Here is a 14,903-nt window from a genome sequence, read left to right on the forward strand (position 1 = left end):
TTGGTTGCAGGGGAGAAGCTGGTTTTCACGCCATGATGGCTGAATTTGGATGGGCAAAATTTCCAATGATTCAACGTATTGAAGGACTGCATGAAGATATCTCCTTGACTTTCATTTATGGAGCCCGCTCTTGGGTTGACAAAAATCCGGGTCTATATCTACGTGACAAAATGAAGGATAGGTTTGTGGACGTGCAACTCATTGATGGATCAGGTCATCATGTTTATGCTGATAGGCCAGACGTATTCAATAATCTTGTGCTACAAGCTTGTAGTTATGCTGACTCAGTGATCATTGATGATTTGGAAAGGAATAGACTTATTGAGGAAGAATTATAGAATATTGGAAAAACCAATAGTGCAATTCGATTTTTTATTATTATTTTCTTTTTGGTATGCATTAACTTTAGTCATCTTTTTCAACTCGTATTAATATCCAGTGACCTTAAATGAACAAAGTCAAAATATTGTTCTACTTTTTCACATCAAATTTCTGGTATTCTATAATATTTTTTTTTTCCTTTGTCCAGTCAAAATTTGAGTATCAAGTTCAGTCACGTTTAAAGACACAGTGCCAAGGAAAAAGAATTAGTTTCGCCTATATTATTTTTTAAATATAATTATTGTGTAAAATTTACACATAACGTGTAGCATATAATTTTCATAGTAAAGCAATTGAATAAAAATTATCTGAGTTTAAAAATAAATAATTCACCGCCGCATGTTAGTCAAGGCTTCCAAACTGAGTGCATATGCTCCCCTACGGATGTGAGAAAGAATATTTGAGTGATATTCTTTGGAGAATTTTTCTCTGCTGTCATGAAATATGGTATATATATTATAAAGTAGAATAATACTGAAACTAGAATTCTTGGTATTCTGTGAGATATTGTTTCTTTCCATTGTGTGGCTAAATCGAGTATATACGTCTGACTTATGTTCTTGCTTTTCTAATGTAACCTAAAATCTATTTCCGAAATGCATACAATAGCTCAGAAGAGCCTTTCTAGAAAATACTCAGTTAGCATTAGCAGTATTAATAAGCAGGAACTAGGATATCGTTAAATTTAATGGGCTCTGCTATTAGATGTTTTTTAATGCTTATTTCAAAGGTGGCCACTCGAACTTCGAGTGCCTGGCTATTTTTTTTTTCGATGTGGCTTCTTTGGCAGCACAAGTTCGCAAATTGTCAGCCTCATATTGGATGACAATAAGTTAGGTTAACCACGCAGGCGTACCTTAAATTTGCTATATTTTCCTTACATCGTTAACTTCCATCTATAGTTTATTTTTGTTAATTTTTTACTTTATTTCTTTTGTTGCATCTACAACTTATGTTTTATCTTTTTTTTTCAAGCAGTAATTTAGCTTGAATTCAGTGAAAGCACGTTTTGATCTGAAACCGAAGCAAGAAAATATTCTTGCGCGTAAATTTCGATTGTATGGCATGTCAATTCCTCTAACTTTTGCCAACTTGTCTTGTGCAAATTGTAAAAATCAGGAGAGTTTTACAGAGCTATTTGTTAGTATATTTGGCGTAATCTCACGATTACGCCAGTAATCATCAGAAACATTTCGTGAAAAATATTAGGTTTTGCTCTGGCGAGACATTTTCCTTGAACATTTTCTTTCTTATTAGATAATCTATTTATGATCCCAGGGATTATAGAAATTTCGTGGTCACTTTTTCAAAATTTATCCCGCTCTCCCCCCCCCCCTCACAAATGAGGATGTCTACTGTACAAATCTTACGGAACGTGACCTGATTAAGAAAAAACCCATCTTAACCCCAAAATATATTTTTCTGTTTTTATGTGTATTGAAGGGTAGTGTACATAATATAAATTCCTTACCTGGATTGTGAAAAAAGGAATGTTTATTATATGTTTTTATCAGTTCAATTTTTTGAAATATTTTGCACATACATTTTTGCGTAATGGATAAAGGGTAGTATTGTGTTTATAGTTCTCTTCGGTCAATGAACAGAGGCAATATGAATGGGTAAAAAATTATAAACAAAGTTAATTCTCCATTGAGTTCTTAGTAAAACTTAAATAGTAAATAAAAAAAATAAAGTTAATAATAATTTTGACATTATATCTTTCACTCTCTTCGGTACTTTAAACTAAATTTTCTTATTTGACAAATTTAAAGAGCTGTAACAATACTGTCATCCCAATAAATTGTCAGAGGGAATTATCAAATCATTCCTCTTAAAATCTGTTCGAAAGACATTTGTAGAATCACTTGTATCAAGGTATTAATATTAAAAGGTAATTAGTCAAACCAGTTTAGATCATCCAGTGTATAAAAATGTTTTAAAGTGTGCTTCGTTCACTGTATGCTCACATTTTAGGATTTGAACTAGGACTCGAGAAAAAAAAATTCCCGCTTTTGAACAAGGATCTACTTATATTTAAAAAGATGCTAGGATAGAATGAAAACAACAATCAATTTCAGTTGACTGTGTATGGACCAAGCCCCGAATGAATTAACCAATTAGAAATGCTCTTTCCCTATGTTATGTTTGAACAAACCTATGTTGTTTGATAAACCCTATGTTATGTTTGAACAAACCTATGTTATGTTGAACAAATGTTTGAATTAACCAATTAGAAATGCTCTTTCCCTATGTTATGTTTGAACAATGGTTTCTTGAAGTTTCACTGTTTAGTTTGTTTCCGTTTTGTCTGTGCACATTTTTGATATAATACCCATTTGAACGTTTATTTGTTCGTCTGTAAAAATTAAGTAAAAATGCGGCTTAAATAGGGACAAATCAAAATGCATATAACTAGAGAGGTTCGAACGACAGTAGCAAATAATGTAGTCCACGGTCGCAGTCAACAGAAGGGAGCCAGTGAAGGGGGGGGGGGTTAAAAAGCCACTTTTAATGCATCTTTAGCTGATGAAAATGGCTTAAATTACGGATTTAAATGAAATATCTGATATTTCAAAGGGTTTTAGTTTTTTCCTTCGGATTATTTTTTTTTTAAATATTATGTGAATCATGAAATAGAAAAGACATAAAAAGGAAAGTGGAGGCAATGCCAAACAATGAATATTTATTATTTCTTTAAAACTAAAAATGAATAACATTAAAATGGTCAGAAACAAAGGTCCAACAAGCAGTGTTTATTTAGGATAAACCTTTTACATGCTAGATCAATAAATATTTACGAACAAAAAGGCTGAATAAGCGAATAAACTTTTTTGGATGTTAGTAGCTATCAATATATCTCTGTGTGCTTTTTTTTTCTCATATATGTTGATAAGAAATAATATTCAGTACTATATACAAGGTCATAACCAGGATTTTCTTCAGGGGAGGGTGGAGTTTACAACAAAACCTTAAAGACACACATCCAATTTTCTTGCTTTTTATTATTACGTTTTTACGAGTCTGAAAGATTTTAGAGAGAGAGGGGGGGGGGGTCAAACCCAGTAACCCCTTCCCCTGGACACGGCCTTGGCTATATTATTATAATCCTGTTTAGTCTTGTTGTATATTTGAAGGATCTCTAACGTATAGTGGGAACACTTAATGTACTTCCCACGTCAAAAAAATAATAATAATAAGAGATTGTGCCTTATTAGAAAATGAAGTGGAATTCAAAATTTATGTTTTTATTAAGGTTAAGCAAAACTTGAAGTAAAAATAGAGGGTATAAAAGTTAAAACTGAACAGAGCTAAATCCAAACTGAAATTTTCTGAGAGTAAGTTTTCTTACTAACGTTATAAGTTATAAAATTTTCAGTGCTAGAAAAGTGATTAGAACGTTATATAGTTGGACGAAATAAACACAAATATAGCTCTTAAAGCCATTTTGGCTAAATAAACTATTGTATCTTCGGCATAGTTGAAACTGAAAGTGTAAAAAGGATGAAACACAAAATCTACTGAAAATTGTATTTTTTTTTTCTTAACTAACTCTTTAATTTAGCAGAACAAGGATAGTTGGCGTTGGTTGAGTTTTTTTTTTCTTATCAGTTCAGAAAAATATTTGGCCCAGATATCAGCGAAACGCATATATCATACCACCTAACTCACGCTCAAACGACCTAATTCTTGATTGAAGTTGACAAATGAATGAATCAAGCGTCTTTCCCATTTTCATTCTTATTAACTTTGTACAGGTCTATGCCATTTGTGTTTTTTATGTAGTTTCTAATCTTCTTAAAAACATCAATTCAAAATTATTTTTGATCTTTAAATTTCTGTTAGTTATTCATGAGGTCTAGGATGACTTACTAGTTTGTCTATTTTTCTCTTTGTAAAATTGTTATTTCCTGTCCGTTTCTTTGTGTCTTTATGAGTTTATCTAATCTTCCGTTTTAGTTCGGTTTATACAGCTTTGGGAGGAACTTTGTATTCTATATTTGTAATAAATTCTGTACGACTCGTCTTTTAACATAGTTCTGCTCTATTGCAAAACACAAAGCCTAATTCACAGAAGTGAGCAATTGTTCAAAGACAAAGGATCTTAAATAGATAATATATTTCTGCTTTTTGTGTAATTCTCTTGGATATTGACAACCAGACATAAAAAGGAAAGCCTTTTTATATATAACAGGAGAAATTTAAACAATGTTCAAACTAGCGTGATTATACGAAAGGCGATAAAACGCACAGTAATGACTGATCTGTTCGCAAAAGGTCTTCAACTTTGAGCTATATTTTTTCCAAAACAAAAAAAAAGTTCAAAGAAAGGCACTGTTATCATTGAACGACTATAGAGGCCTGTTGAATTCTTAGAGGCTAAATTCATTAAGTCCATAGAACAGATTCAGAGAGAAAGAGATAAATTGTTGGTTTTTGTTTTAATACCGTATACCTGTGCCCTGTTCAAGCTAAGGGAAAACCGAATAGAAAGGAGTGGTTTTGCTGCAAGATGCCTTAAAATATGAGTCGCGATTTCTCAGAATAACATAAATTACTTTTAATAGCACTTCCATGATTCAGTGACTGTTAGTGAATCTCGTTGTAACGAAATTGACTAAGTCTATAAAACAGTAGAAATAATGCTAAAAAAAAAAAAAAAATAATAATTGCGTTTTTTCGTTTCTTTAATGCGCCATTAATATGATTGGAAAAGGGTAAGAAATTTCTTAATCTGCTTACGCATTTGGTTCTCGTGAATGTTTTGAGCTCGTTTTAGCATTAACCTTGTCAAATTGCCTTGGAAAAATCAATTCATTGCTAAATTCTCTTCAAAGGAGAACATAGTGGTAACTCAAGTGCTTAGAAAAGAAGTCTGAGAAATTTTTCAGCCTGAGGGCTGTATTAACTATGAAAGAGCATTTCGAGGATCAACTACACACTTGAGGTCCAAAAAACTAAGTCAAACATGAATGTTGCTTTGAATTGAGTATTTAATCTCTTATAACGTTGTGATTTATTATTAAAATGTTTCTGTACTACACATGAACACCTGCATTTTTGGGAATGGTAAAGTTGTTTCCTAGGTGCTGAAATACCGCACAATTCTGGCTTGAAATTTAAATTCTCAGTCATCAAAAGCGACCTGAGATTGTTCTCAAATTGTTCTTCAAGAGGTTCATTCGTGGAAATATTTATTCACACCGGCTTGATGTTCCAAAGAATGAAATGTACCTCGATACAGCTATTAAAAAGTCTTCCCTGGGCAGTAAATAGAACAAAACTTCGTCCTTCTATGAACTTGTCCTTAATGAGGTCTTTTCTTACAATCCCAAATGCGGCTCATCTTGGAAAATGACCCAATCTTCTTCAAATGAGATTTGAAACAACCTCACTTCTTTGACCTTTGAATCCAAGTCTGCAGCCACTTCTCAAACTGTAGCAGGAGGTCTTAGCCGATCTCGTATACACACAATATGGAAAACTCAGCCGTGAGCAACTGGCACTGTTTAATGAGTCAAGTTGTTTACACATAGAACAGCTTGTTCCAAAAACAAAATCGGTTTAGATCTCGGGGCCTTTCGGCTTGTGCATCGATTGGAACAATTATATTTGCAGCATATGCCAACTTGCATACCAATTCTTGATTAGATAGTAATGCCTGTGGCTTGCCCTTACTTTCCAGAAAGCCATCTATTTTCTTTCTAATTTAGAAACTGTGATCAGGGCTTTACCACAACTTGGTGATTTTAATGCTGTTTAATACGATAAATCTGGTAATTGTGTTTCTCTAGGCAGAATTGTGTCTAAACTGTCAATGGTTGAGCCCATGTGACCTTTTTATATACACAAGCTTCTCCCCAAAATTCAACACACTGGTGATGTTGACGTCTTTAGCACACAAAGCTTACTGGAAACTAATACATTTGTAGCAAATACATCCTTTCTAGTAACAATGCATGCATGCTGTCTAAGGAACTTTGCCCTTATGCTTATTTGTTAGTCGTAGGAATATTGGTATAATACTTTTCTCCTTAAAAATAATATATTGGGTTTTTTTCGTCTTCAACCTAGTTTGTAAAACAAAATAATAAATAGAGAATATGAACATAGATGCGTTGAATGATCGTACGAAAGGATGCTAGGCTACTGTAAAGTAAAGCACCCTCGCAAAGAAGAAAAGTTTCTGGACTACCCGTCTCAAAGCAATTGAGTGTTTTTTGTTTTGTAATTGTATATGTACTTTTTATTATTTTTGTTCCACGTGAAGACCCGCCCAAAATTTCGGCCGCTATATATTTTCATTTTATTGCGAAAAGGAATTGCAAATTGGGCAAATCATACGATAAATATAGGTCTCAACATCCTTTTTTACTTGTAAAGGCTTAAAACATTCTATGAAAATAATCGAAAAACGAAAGTTTCATCGTAAAAGTACATGGAAAAATCTCTGAATTTTTTTTTTGTCTAAAAGTATTATCGAACATTTTTAGAAAATTCTGAACAAGCCTAGCTTAGACAAAGATATAAGAAGTTGTTGTTTCTCCTAAAGCATTTGATTTGTGGCTTAAATTATAACAATGTCCCTTGGAGAGTATTTCAACCCAAGCTATCTTTTCATTATTTCAAATGAAGGTTTGGTGCAGGAAACATAAAGTAAATAATGGTCTGTAACATTTTACAGATGGCACTGTCATTTATCTACCGATACTTACTAACCTTTTTTTTACACAAATAATATATGTATATTCTTGAACTGAATAGACACGATGGGTTATCAATAACACTTAATACCGCATAAGGTAATGCTTAGTTGACTTACTTCACCAATAATAAAAATAATAGCCTACTGCCATTATAGTGTATCAGACTGATGCTTATGGTCTACCAGATTGAACTAAGGATTTGCAAAAGCTATAGAGAAGACAGTTCAATAGAGTGGTATCACTGACCAAACGTCAGTCCTAAATAGTTCCTTCCAGTTCCAAATACATTTTATGGTGCTTTGTCTGTTATTGGGTTAGAAATTAATTGCAACAAAGAGTTCCAACTGGTTGTAAAAGAAGATTTCGAAAGAATAAACCCTACGAAACAAATATTGGTTTTCAAGTCATTCGGAGCTTTTGGTTTATTAGAGTAATAAAACGAAGCAAGATAAGCAAAATGGAAAATCTTCCTATTATATCCAATACTTGTAATTCTTTTGATAACAATGAAACTAGCACTTGCGAGATAAGCACTTCTGAATGATGTGTATATCTAGTGTTGGGAGGTACTTCAAGTACTACTTAAGTACAAAATCAAGGTACTTGAGCTTTACTTAAATTCATTCTTCCTGGAATACTTAATACTTAAGTAAAATAAATAAGTACTTAAAGCTCTGAAGTACCAATAAATTCTTAAGTACTTTCAAGTACATTCCGCTTCAACGAAATGACTTTTTTTTTACAGAAAAGGATTTTTCAAAAAAAGAGAATTTCAAGACTCAAAAATAGTAGGATTTGGCAAAAAGTTGCTTGAAAAAAATTTTCTGAAAGAAAAATATTTATTTGGTAGCATTTACCGACAATCAAAAGCCTTCAGAAAAAACTGATGAAGCTCAAGCAGCCTGTGAAGTACACTGCTCCATTGGTTAGCGCACTACTAGATGGTGTTGAGCGGCGGTTTAGCTTTCTGGGGGATTCCGTCAAAAGCTGCAAAGACTACGTCCTCGCAACATGCAGCACGCCCATGTTCAAGAAAAAATTATTCCCCAACATTTACCTCTTGATGATTATTTAAATTATCAAATAAATACAATGTATTTTAATTACCTAAGACGCACTGCTTCATTGAGCTAGAAATTACTGAAATAACTGGCTTGTTCACTAGGCACATACACAGGAATTTTTCCAGGGGAGATGCTATTGTAGTCATTCTAAGCAAAAAATAAAGAGAAAATCATAAAACTTTGGGACTTTGTTTAAGGAGCAGGTAGGGGGACGAGTGGGAAGCTCCATCACCATTTTTGTTTTTTTACCTGTTGAGATCCATTTTTTGAACTAAGCAAGAACGTTAAGTCTTTCCGATGTTGAGAATTTTAAGACAACATCTAAATGCTTGGCGTGATTGACATGTTACATTACAGCTTGTTTCTGTACACTAAAAGGAATCCAAAGCAACTGTGCAAAATTCAAAATGTTGGATATATTCCATGTCAATCAATGATGTAAGGAAGCTCGTGGCCATTATGAAAATAAAGGTTTCCTACGTGCCACAAAGTCCAATTAGTAGACTATCCAAGCCATTTTTAATAGCCCACTATCTGGGAAAGCAGGAAAAAATAAAGAGAATTATATATCATGACCAGAAATGAACATCAAGAAATAACACTCTTGCACGGCAATGGCGAGTAAGGAGATCTTAAATTTATGAAGGTGGGAGAACTATATTAGCTCTGTCTTATCCTATGTTGATTCAACTGTTTCCTGTGCCAATACAATGTATTTTTCAAAATCTAGAGCAGTTTTGTTGTGTTTTTTTCTTCCAACTTTTGAATGAAAATATAAATAAGACAATATTCAGTGCAAATGCTTTAAAAAGGATTTTTTTCGATATAGGGTGAAAAAAAATCCTGTAAATCAATGTAATTTTTGAAACTAATATTGGTAGCTTATACTAACAGAACGGCTGTATCCAAGAGAGGGGGGGGCATGGGGCTGGGTTTGACCCCCTCCCCGAAATTTTGTCCATCTCATAAAAAACTTAATAAAAATGTATAAAACAATTTGCTATGCGTTTTCATTGTTTTGTTACAAAATGTAACAAAAATGGATATAACCATATTGTCAATCACGTTTTTGCATTAGTAACACTGATCTGTCTCCTGTCTCCTGTTTTGCTTCTTTTTTTCTTTTTTTTATCAGCAGGCCTAGCGAGCTACGAGAACATCATAGAGATGCTTAATGGCTGATTCAAATTTATGAAGGTGGGAGAACTATATTAGCTCTGTATTATCCTATGTTGATAAAGCTAGTTTAACAATTTACAGTCATAATTTCGATGTAAAGATGCAACAAAGATGACCAAAAACTTCAATATAGATTGAAGATAAAAATCTAACTAGAGCTAATTGGAAAAGCGTTTAAATAGTAAAAAATTACATATTTTCAAAACTATAATTTCAGGTTGATAGTACTATTATTTATCTTATTGATTGTAACTTTTGTGACACATGGTGAATATGATACTTCTAGAACTATTATTCAACATTCAAATATCGTGTTTCTGTACTAGCCTCTGAAACAGGATGTATGCTGATGAAGACTGTTATCGACAGGAATGAAGACTTTATAAGCAGATTTCTGCCAAAAACGAGTGATGAGGAGCAACAGCAGGAATTTTAGGCATATTCAAAAATAATAAGCTCTGAAGATTTCGTCATAATCCACGATATAAACTTTTTGAATTTTGTCGCTGATTCTTGTAATTTCAATCGAGAATCTTGCATTCAACCAAGACTCTTCTTTTAACTGTTCCAGTGACAATTAGATCACAGCAAAGAAAGAGAGAAAAATTACATAACCGAATTGCGGTAAAGGAAAACCGAATTTTACAATCAAGATTGTCACGAAAAATGCAATTTCAACAATATGGAACATAAATCCCAAATATACATCGTCGCGGAGAAACGCCTTTTGAACGCTAATAGCAAATAGGCCGAACCTTTTTTTTTTTTGGCGAGTTGGAACGTGCCATTTGTGTCGGTTTGCATTTGATCCTACCAAAACAATAAGAAAAAAGAGCAACTTCATTTATTTTCAGTAAACACAAATTTCTAAGCGCAGGACATGCACTCAACTAGACAAGCTTTTTTTACTAAATGACTAGTGACAAAACAAAAAGCACCCACGTCTACAATGATCTTTAGCTCAGCAAGATATTTAATTAACTAAACATGAAATATTTCCTTGGTGGGATAAATTAAGAATCAAGAGTAGACATCTTAAATAATAGAATACAAAATATAATGAATCGCACACGTTTTTCAAAAATACCTCGAGAAAAAATGGCTACAAACTATTGAAGAAGTATCTGGGGTGATAAATAAACATAATTAAAGTCAAAACAGTTTTGGAATCTTGAAAAGTAGGGAACGTGATTTTTCGAAAAACGTGAACGATTTTATTACTTCTTTTGCACAATCATAGCAGTTGAATCAGCACTATTTGTAAACTAGCATAGGCTTGGGAGATCCATTAACTTAAAATCCCTTATAAAATATCTAGTTGGCTTTTAACCCTTGCTAAACATGTATAATGTACATTAAAAAAATGAAAATAGAACACGATTTAGACACCGATAAAAATTATTTAGGCAGAAAGTACGGAAACAAGTTAACTAAATTCATTATAGAAGCATAAGAGAGAAAAGCACTGTCAAAAAGTTACTTATTTTTCTGTTTATCACCGACTTTTTTCTCACTTACAACATTTTGTATGGAGGAATTTCCCAATATTTTTAAAGTATTCGAAACAAAGACATATAGTTTTTCCTATACAGTAATTTTATTCCTGCTTCTAGAAAATTGACTACAGAATCTCAATGGATAGATGTTGGAGGCGTATTGAGCACACCCCATATGTGGAAAAGGTAAGGTTTTCAGGAGAAGAAAACAAAAAGTTTCACAGCTTTTCCATTAGTTATGAATAACAACAGTGTAAGAAAAACAACAAACGACCTATAAGGAACTTTACATGGCGTGTGCAAAATAATTTTTATTTCTATGTTAAAATATGGATGATTCCTTTTGGCTACAACTTTTCAAATCTCAGAGATCAATTTCTTCTATTACATCTATTGTCGATTATATTTTTCTTAATAAAAAGAGGTGTGACAGGCGTACACCTTGGGAATTATCTAATAATTGTAATTGCCATCGTCGACATTATGATACGGAATACCCTTCCAATCTTTTCAATATTTGTTTGTCTCTATTGCCATCTAAAATTTATCTATAAATAAAGCTACCTTCGTTTAACAAAAAGGTAAAGCTACCTTCGTTTTAACAAAGAAACGTTTGCATATAATAATGGTGGTAAGGGAATGCGAAAATTAAGGTTATCTACAGCGAAAAGGGGATCAAGGATTTGATCTCCAAATACGCGCAGATACTCCTATGTGCCACTGAGGGTCTCGAGTTTTTAAACATAAACTAGGGGACAACTAATGAAAAACTGTTGATTAACTGCTTTTTTGAAGCCATTCTGAATGTTACGCTAAGATATGGCACCATAATGGTACTAAAAAAATATATAAATATGAATTTAATTCGGGATGGGGGTTGGTGGAAAGAAAAGTCCTAAGTATGGCGGTGTTGAGGGCCCATTGGCATTGTAACGGCTCTTGTAAATATTTTACTACCGGTACCGTTTTAAATTCATTCATGAATTTAGAAACTAAATTTATAACAAATAAATCAATTATTGTATACAAAGTGCATAAATTCATGTACTTTGTCTAAAGTTTTAAACGAGTTTCAAATGGTTTGGAAGTGCGCACTTTTCCCTCAGCGGAAAAAGGAACTAGAGGGGTAAAATAACACTTCTGAAAAATAGTCACTTTGGAGATAAAAAGGAAAAAAAATAAACAATATAAAAGCAATACTTTTAAATTAAATTTGAGACTGTTTTCCAGATAATAAGAGCAGTAATAAAAACAAAACATTAGTATATCTTTTACATGAAATAAAAAGCAATTTAGACTCAAAAATTGATTTTTAATGTAAGAAATTTACAGTCCATCAAACACCAGCCCTTGCAAAACGTGTAACCCATCTTAAAAACATACAAAGTAAGCAAATGATGGCTTATAAAGCATAAAAAAGGTCATAAAAAGTGAACAAAACACTGTATTCTCCGCATGTATCAACATTTACGTTATGGCACTCTATATAGCTTACAGTAACTAAAAAAAAAACATGGTTAAAAGACAAAGATTTACTTGAGGCCCGAAAAATGCAAATAAGTTCCAGGGTATAGTTCCAAAGATTGAGAAACTAAAAAAAAAAAAAAAGAAAAAAAATGTAGTTTAGACTTTCAAACCACTGCAGAGAATGTTATTGTCCGAAGCTTATTATAAGGCATATCCACCTATTTCATAAGTAGGTGGCCAACCGTCTGGGGCTACACGGAAAGCAGGTCGTCCTTGTCTGGGTTGGGAGGATGTCATAAATAAAGGTTTAAAGGAAATGGGAACTTCCTGGGAGGGTGTAAAGAGGGAGGCTTTAAATAGATTAGGTTGGAAAAGGAGCGTGCGTGGCTGTGTTGGCCTCAGGCGGCTTGGTGCTGCAGTGAGTTATTAGTAGTAGTAGTAGTACTTCATAAGTGTCACATGTCCACCTATTTTCATAAGTGCAAAAAACGAGGAATAATACCGTCTTGAAAAAGCAGAAACCCTTAAATATCTCAAAACAAAATGAGATTCAAGTAATAAGAATAAACATATAATCCATAGCGTGAGGAGAGGCGGGGGGGAGGGTAAATTTTGCATTCGACAAAACATGTATACAGCATGTTTTGAATTACTGCAACCTATTCAAAGTGTAACTTAAAGGTCTTTACCCGTTCGACTAACATGAGAAGAAGACCTAACATATAAAATACAACATAAATGAACCTACTCATCTACTATCGCTACAGAAAAAGGTGTCCAGTACAACTTTTCAATCTGATTTGGAGAGCATGATTTATGAAACCTGAATAAAATATCGGCCAAAATTGGCTTCGACTGAGCTGTTCCTCCAAAAAAATCGATTGATTACATTTATAGATCGTTTTTAAGGTTTACCGCAGGAGCAATGGATCTAACCTGTGAGTTCATAGTATAATTCCCTATTAATAAGGAATATAATACTAAAATCACAAAAAACTATTCAATGACAAAATTTACCAAGCAATCAACGTCTAATTTTTTTTTAGGTTTTAGAGCTTTAGCAGCTGATTTACTCAGTACGTTCATAAGGTAATTCCATATTTAGAATATCACTACCCGAAGATGAAAAAAAGCCAGATCGACAAATTACTGGGCAATATAACCAAAACCGTCAAAATCTATATTTGTCACCTTCTTTCTAACAATTCCTTTATAGGGTTGATGGATTCGGCAAGTGAACAGGTCACTTACAGTTCCTACATCAGCTGACGCATAATATAGCCAGATGCCATTTTTTTTTTCCAAAAGCCAATATTATCTCGATCCTACCTTGCTCAAGGATGTATTTCTCAATCTCCTAAAAACAGCCCTATAGGCCCTCCTACTTCGAAAGTGTTAGCAGAAAAAATTACTCTGTCAAGTCCTTATTATTTCCACCTAGGAATGGCACTGTTTGGAAAAATAAAAAATATTAATAGGATAAACACCTTTTCAGCAAGAGACTAACACCTTTTCATGCAACGGAATATCTTGCTGAGCCAATTTGCGGCTTAATCAACTTTTTTAAAGCCATTACTACTTTGATTTAAATGCTTTTTGGCACTGGATTTCAAATAGGAACGAATGTAGAAATTGGAAAATAAACCAATAAGCGTAAAACAATACAAAGAAACAAACCAAACAAGGAAGTTTGGGAAGTCGCAGTTGTTGAAGTATCCATATAAAATGTGGACAGTGATGAGCACGAATTGAATCTGCAAAAAAAAAGACAAATTTTTATCACCAGTGGTGTAACAAATCAAAACCTGCTTATACTATTAGATTATGATTCTTATCCTATAATAGCTTCAAGACAGAGTTCGGTGACATTAGTTACCACCTGTGAATGACAGATTTTGGCCTCCAAATGGAGGCAAGACTTTTGGAGGCAACTGTCAATGGCGAAATAATTTTGATTCTGAAACAGTACGCTGAGTGGGGACAACTTTAATGATCGATGAACAACCAACGTTCGTCATGGTTTCAATTCTAGGATCACCCGAGTTTTTTGGCGACAGCATACGAGGCTGATTAATCCGATTTTCCACCCGAGGCAATGACGTATCGAGGAGGGGGAGGATTCTGGGTTGAAGCTCCTCTCAAAATTTTTGTCTATGATGTGTAATTTTTGTCTATGATCAAAAGTTATGATGTGTTAAAGAGAATAACATAACTGACGATCTATCTTTTTGAAAACTCATTCCTGTCAGTCACATCCAGTGAAATTTTAGTATTATTATTTTTTAATGAGAAAGGCATACAGCAGAAAAATTACGTTAGGCTTTGTACAGACGTTGAAAAGTGAATGTAAGGACAAAAAACTGGCCTTCTAGCAAAATTAAAATGAAAACTCTTGATTTTCTCTGGGCGCAATGCTTGCTCCACAAAGCAGTTCTCATATGAGAAATGTGATTGAGGAGCTTAGAGACTTTTATAAAAAGTAACGATAGCTGTAATCTACATAAAAAACATGGCATTATAAGTTATATTATTTACAAAGCTGCGTAACGATATGGAAGTTCCTTATACCTCTCTTCTATTCAATTATGTTGAACACTGGTTGCCATAGTAAC

General features: G+C 33.3%; 2 protein-coding genes across 2 annotated transcripts in view; one reads left to right on the forward strand and one right to left on the reverse strand.

Annotated features, from left to right (window-relative positions):
• Positions 1–4,405, forward strand: part of LOC136034789 ((Lyso)-N-acylphosphatidylethanolamine lipase-like) — a 38,578-nt gene extending 34,173 nt beyond the window's left edge. The window contains exon 7 of the mRNA XM_065716201.1: positions 11–4,405. Within this exon, the coding sequence (XP_065572273.1) occupies positions 11–338 (328 nt within the window). The 3' untranslated portion in view covers positions 339–4,405. The remainder of the gene's footprint in view (positions 1–10) is intronic.
• A 5,752-nt stretch (positions 4,406–10,157) lies between these two features.
• Positions 10,158–14,903, reverse strand: part of LOC136034790 (very long chain fatty acid elongase 7-like) — a 57,852-nt gene continuing 53,106 nt past the window's right edge. The window contains exon 7 of the mRNA XM_065716202.1: positions 10,158–14,045. Within this exon, the coding sequence (XP_065572274.1) occupies positions 13,842–14,045 (204 nt within the window). The 3' untranslated portion in view covers positions 10,158–13,841. The remainder of the gene's footprint in view (positions 14,046–14,903) is intronic.

This window comes from Artemia franciscana, chromosome 13, assembly GCF_032884065.1.
Source record: "Artemia franciscana chromosome 13, ASM3288406v1, whole genome shotgun sequence".
NCBI lineage: Eukaryota > Metazoa > Arthropoda > Branchiopoda > Anostraca > Artemiidae > Artemia > Artemia franciscana.